Here is a 3,695-nt window from a genome sequence, read left to right as displayed (position 1 = left end):
ATGTATACATTTTTTACTTTTAATTGAATAAATACAAAATTTTAAGTATTATGTTCAAAATATATTGCAAATATATAGGATATTCAAAAATTGAATATTAATATGATGAAAGGGGTACTCTTGACATGCAAAATATATGCACTACAATATTTTGCTGTTCTATTTTGTTAGTTATTACTATATATTATTTAATACGCAATTTAATATTCATGCAAACATAATACACTTTTACTTTAATAATATAGCAAAAGTTTGTGATTGTTCAACCATAAAAAGATTAAAATATTACGATTTTGTTTAATGTCACTAATAGTAAAAGTTAGTAATTGATTTTATTTCTAGGGATTACTAATTTCTGAATTTAGTTGTAAAGCAAAAGCATTTACTTGATCATAAATCTATTCCAATGAAATTAAGCAATTAAATGAGATTTATTGGTTCCGATAAGCGTGGAGAAAAACATCTTTACATAACCAAAAGCTGTAGGAGGCTCGATAAATATTCGACTATCGATTAAGTATCTTCGATATTCTATTAATGCTTATTTCAGGTTGTAAGTGAAGTTAACCGGTGTCGCGTGTTTCGCAAATAAGTAGAAGTGTGTACGAAGTTATTTCTTAACATTTCTAATGACTATCAAAACTTTTGAAATTAACGAGGTATGTATTTTTCCATAAAAATGATTAAAAAAAAATTAACTAAGTTATACTGTAATACTAGAAGAAATGGTTCTATTAATCCCGCTTCAAATTTTTTCGATTATCAAATGAGTGTGCATTTTTCTACTGTTTATTATATATTCATCGCATTTGTTGATTTGTCAAATATTAAACAATTTGTCAAGTTAAAATTTTAATTTCATTTACAATAAAATTAATTTTTAACTGTTTTATATAATGTGAACCTATTTCTTTAAATACTATTTTTTGAAGAATAACAACATGTTTTATGAACTACAAAATTGTTTATTTGAAAAATTTATTCAAATTTGTTGAAGATGGAAAATGAACCTCTTCAACCAGGATCAACTCAAGCTGATTTCATTAAGGAAGAATTGAACTTCGATATAGATCCAAATGATCCATTACACAAAGCAGCTTTAAATGAACATCCACCTGAAGAATGGATAGATATTTTGGGAAATGGACAGTTGAAAAAAAAGGTTCTAAAAAAAGGAAAAAATGGAACACGACCAAATAGATCTGATATCTGTACTCTAAATATTATTGGAAAATTAAAAGATGATACAACAGTTGAAAACTATGAAGATCTCAAAATTCAATTAGGTGATGTTGAAGTGATTCAGGTATTAAGTGTTATTTTTACTATTTACATTTTTTTCTAAATATGTATTAGTATTTTAAAAATTTTGTTATACTGATTAATATTTCAAGGCATAAAAAATAATGAGTAACAATAATTAATTTTGTAATATAAATAGAATTTTCATGTTTAACATAATGAAAATAATTTTTCTATTATACTGTTTAATCATAGGGGTTAGATCTGGCAATTGCACTAATGGATGTGGGTGAAGTTGCTGAGATTGAAGTTAATCCAAGATTTGCCTATGGTTCTCTAGGAAAAGAACCAAATATTCCACCTAATGCCTGTATATTATATACAGTTGAATTGAAATCCAGCCAATTAGAAGAAGAAATAGAAATTCTTAATGTCAATCAGCGAAAAGAAATTGGGTAATTACTTTTTATATAAGTATTAATATCAGTTAAATTAATGAGTTAATTACATACTTTCAATTTTTTCAAGTAACAAAAAACGAGAACGTGGAAATTGGTGGTTTACTCGTAATGAACCAACACTTGCAATTCAATGTTATCGGAGAGCATTGGAATTTTTGTTACCAATGGAAAATCGTGCATCTTATCAAAATGAGACAGAAGATACCACTACTGATGCAGAATTACAAGTTTTGTTAGAAGATCGTATGAAAGTATATAATAATTTAGCAGCTGCACAAATGAAAACACAAGCTTATGATGCAGCTTTGAAAAGTGTAGAAAGTGTTTTAAGTTGTCAACCACAAAATATAAAAGCACTTTTTAGAAAAGGTAATGCTATTAAAAATAAATTGCAGCAATAAATTTTGTATATTAAATGTCCTTTTTCTAGGAAAAATTTTGCATTATAAAGGAGAACATGCATTAGCATACCAAACATTACTTCAAGCAGCAAAATTGGAACCAGAAACAAAAGCTATTCAGATGGAATTAGCCATTTTAAAAGAAAAAAATGCTAAAGACGCTCAACATGAAAAAAATTTATATCGTAAAATGTTAGGTACACATAAAAATAATATTTCTCCAAAAAATTCAAAAAAAGAAAATAAGAATAATAGTCCGTCAAAGCTTACATTGAGTTTAATTGGTGGAGCAACTGCAGCTCTTGTAGGTATAGTTTTATACAGATTTGTTTCGTGAAAAAAATTTACAGACAAATTAAAATGAAAAACAATGTCCAAGCTAAATATTATAAAATGTACTAATATATAATTAAGCACCACTAATTGAAAATAATTGTAAACATATGGATATGAAAACAAGTAAACTGTATAAAATGAATAATTCTAATAATATATTCAAATCAGGAGAAAATGTCGTGATGTTACCAAATTTTATTTACTCTTTGTTTGAATATTGTATTTTATATTAGATACAAACAATTTGCAACTTTTTTAAGAAATTTGTTTTTTAAGTGTACCAAATTATTGTTAATTAGATATTTGTTTTTTTTTTAAATTTATTTATTTAATGTCGCATCAGCTTATTTGCCATTAGCGATCACACATTTCTACACTATTACATTGTCTTTTATATTATATTATTATTTGTGGAGATAGATTACTTAACTTACATTAACAATTGAGAGTCTAGGATGATGGCCTGGTCTTTCTTTGTAAAACTTAAATTTTTGGTTGCTTGAGTGTAGTTCATTTTGTGGTCTTTTAATCTGTTGATACTCATCATTGAATGCATGTTAACTAATACTTTGCTTGCTACTCTGCTATAGTCAGCGGAATGTTGGATTGGGGTATTCACTTTGATTTGCTCGAAAACGGGCTTAAATTGTAATAGGCTTCGAAAGTCACTTCTACACACTCGTATACACAAGTATAAATGCAAACGTTACTTGCAAAACCAGCTCCGGACAGTTTGTAAACACGTCTGTTCTGAGCAACGGCACGGAGAGAACTGAGATATTTGTATTAGTATACATGGTGCTAAGAGAGCTTGCAAAATAAATTAAGGATGTATATGTTGTGAATAATATATACTTTGTGTAAATCATTCTTGTAAAACTTTGTTGACATGAACATGTTTCAGTATGTACTTCTTAAGTACATTCAGAAACGTATTCTTTAAGGGAAAAATCTTCGCAATTATTATTGCACTAATTATTTATTTATTTTAATATCAACAATGACATAAGAAATATTGAATTGTTTTTGTGATTAGTTATTATTTTATAGTAACTTTTTAAATCATGTATAACAATATATTAACCTTATATGACGAGATATAAATAATGTAAAAAATAAAAAAATATGCAAATATTAAAATAATTTTGAATTAAAAATATTTGAAATATTTGTTTTTACATAATAGGTACAACATACAGTTTATAGTTGTATGTCATGTTAATGGTAGATTAATTATGTTAAAAGTAATGGTTTT

General features: G+C 26.3%; 1 protein-coding gene across 1 annotated transcript; it reads left to right on the top strand.

Moving 5' to 3' along the window:
- The first annotated feature begins 556 nt into the window (after window positions 1–556).
- Window positions 557–2,518, top strand: LOC108572583 (peptidyl-prolyl cis-trans isomerase FKBP8). The gene is made up of 5 exons (XM_017934845.1): window positions 557–659; window positions 998–1,306; window positions 1,498–1,697; window positions 1,771–2,072; window positions 2,134–2,518. Exons 1-5 carry the CDS (start codon window positions 630–632, stop codon window positions 2,439–2,441), a joined length of 1,149 nt encoding a protein of 382 aa, XP_017790334.1. The 5' UTR covers window positions 557–629; the 3' UTR covers window positions 2,442–2,518.
- Window positions 2,519–3,695: the final 1,177 nt, after the last annotated feature.

The sequence above is a fragment of the Habropoda laboriosa genome, unplaced genomic scaffold (genome assembly GCF_001263275.1).
Source record: "Habropoda laboriosa isolate 0110345459 unplaced genomic scaffold, ASM126327v1 scaffold147, whole genome shotgun sequence".
NCBI classification, from domain to species: Eukaryota; Metazoa; Arthropoda; class Insecta; order Hymenoptera; family Apidae; genus Habropoda; species Habropoda laboriosa.
This window is presented reverse-complemented; position numbering and strand designations above follow the sequence as displayed.

Bases quoted from the DNA above. Each gene is read 5' to 3' on its own strand.
- LOC108572583 (XM_017934845.1), top strand. From the start codon at position 630: ATGACTATCAAAACTTTTGAAATTAACGAG. The intron at 660-997 runs GTATGTATTTTT...AATTTGTTGAAG, and splicing joins AAACTTTTGAAATTAACGAG to ATGGAAAATGAACCTCTTCA. The intron at 1,307-1,497 runs GTATTAAGTGTT...GTTTAATCATAG, and splicing joins GTGATGTTGAAGTGATTCAG to GGGTTAGATCTGGCAATTGC.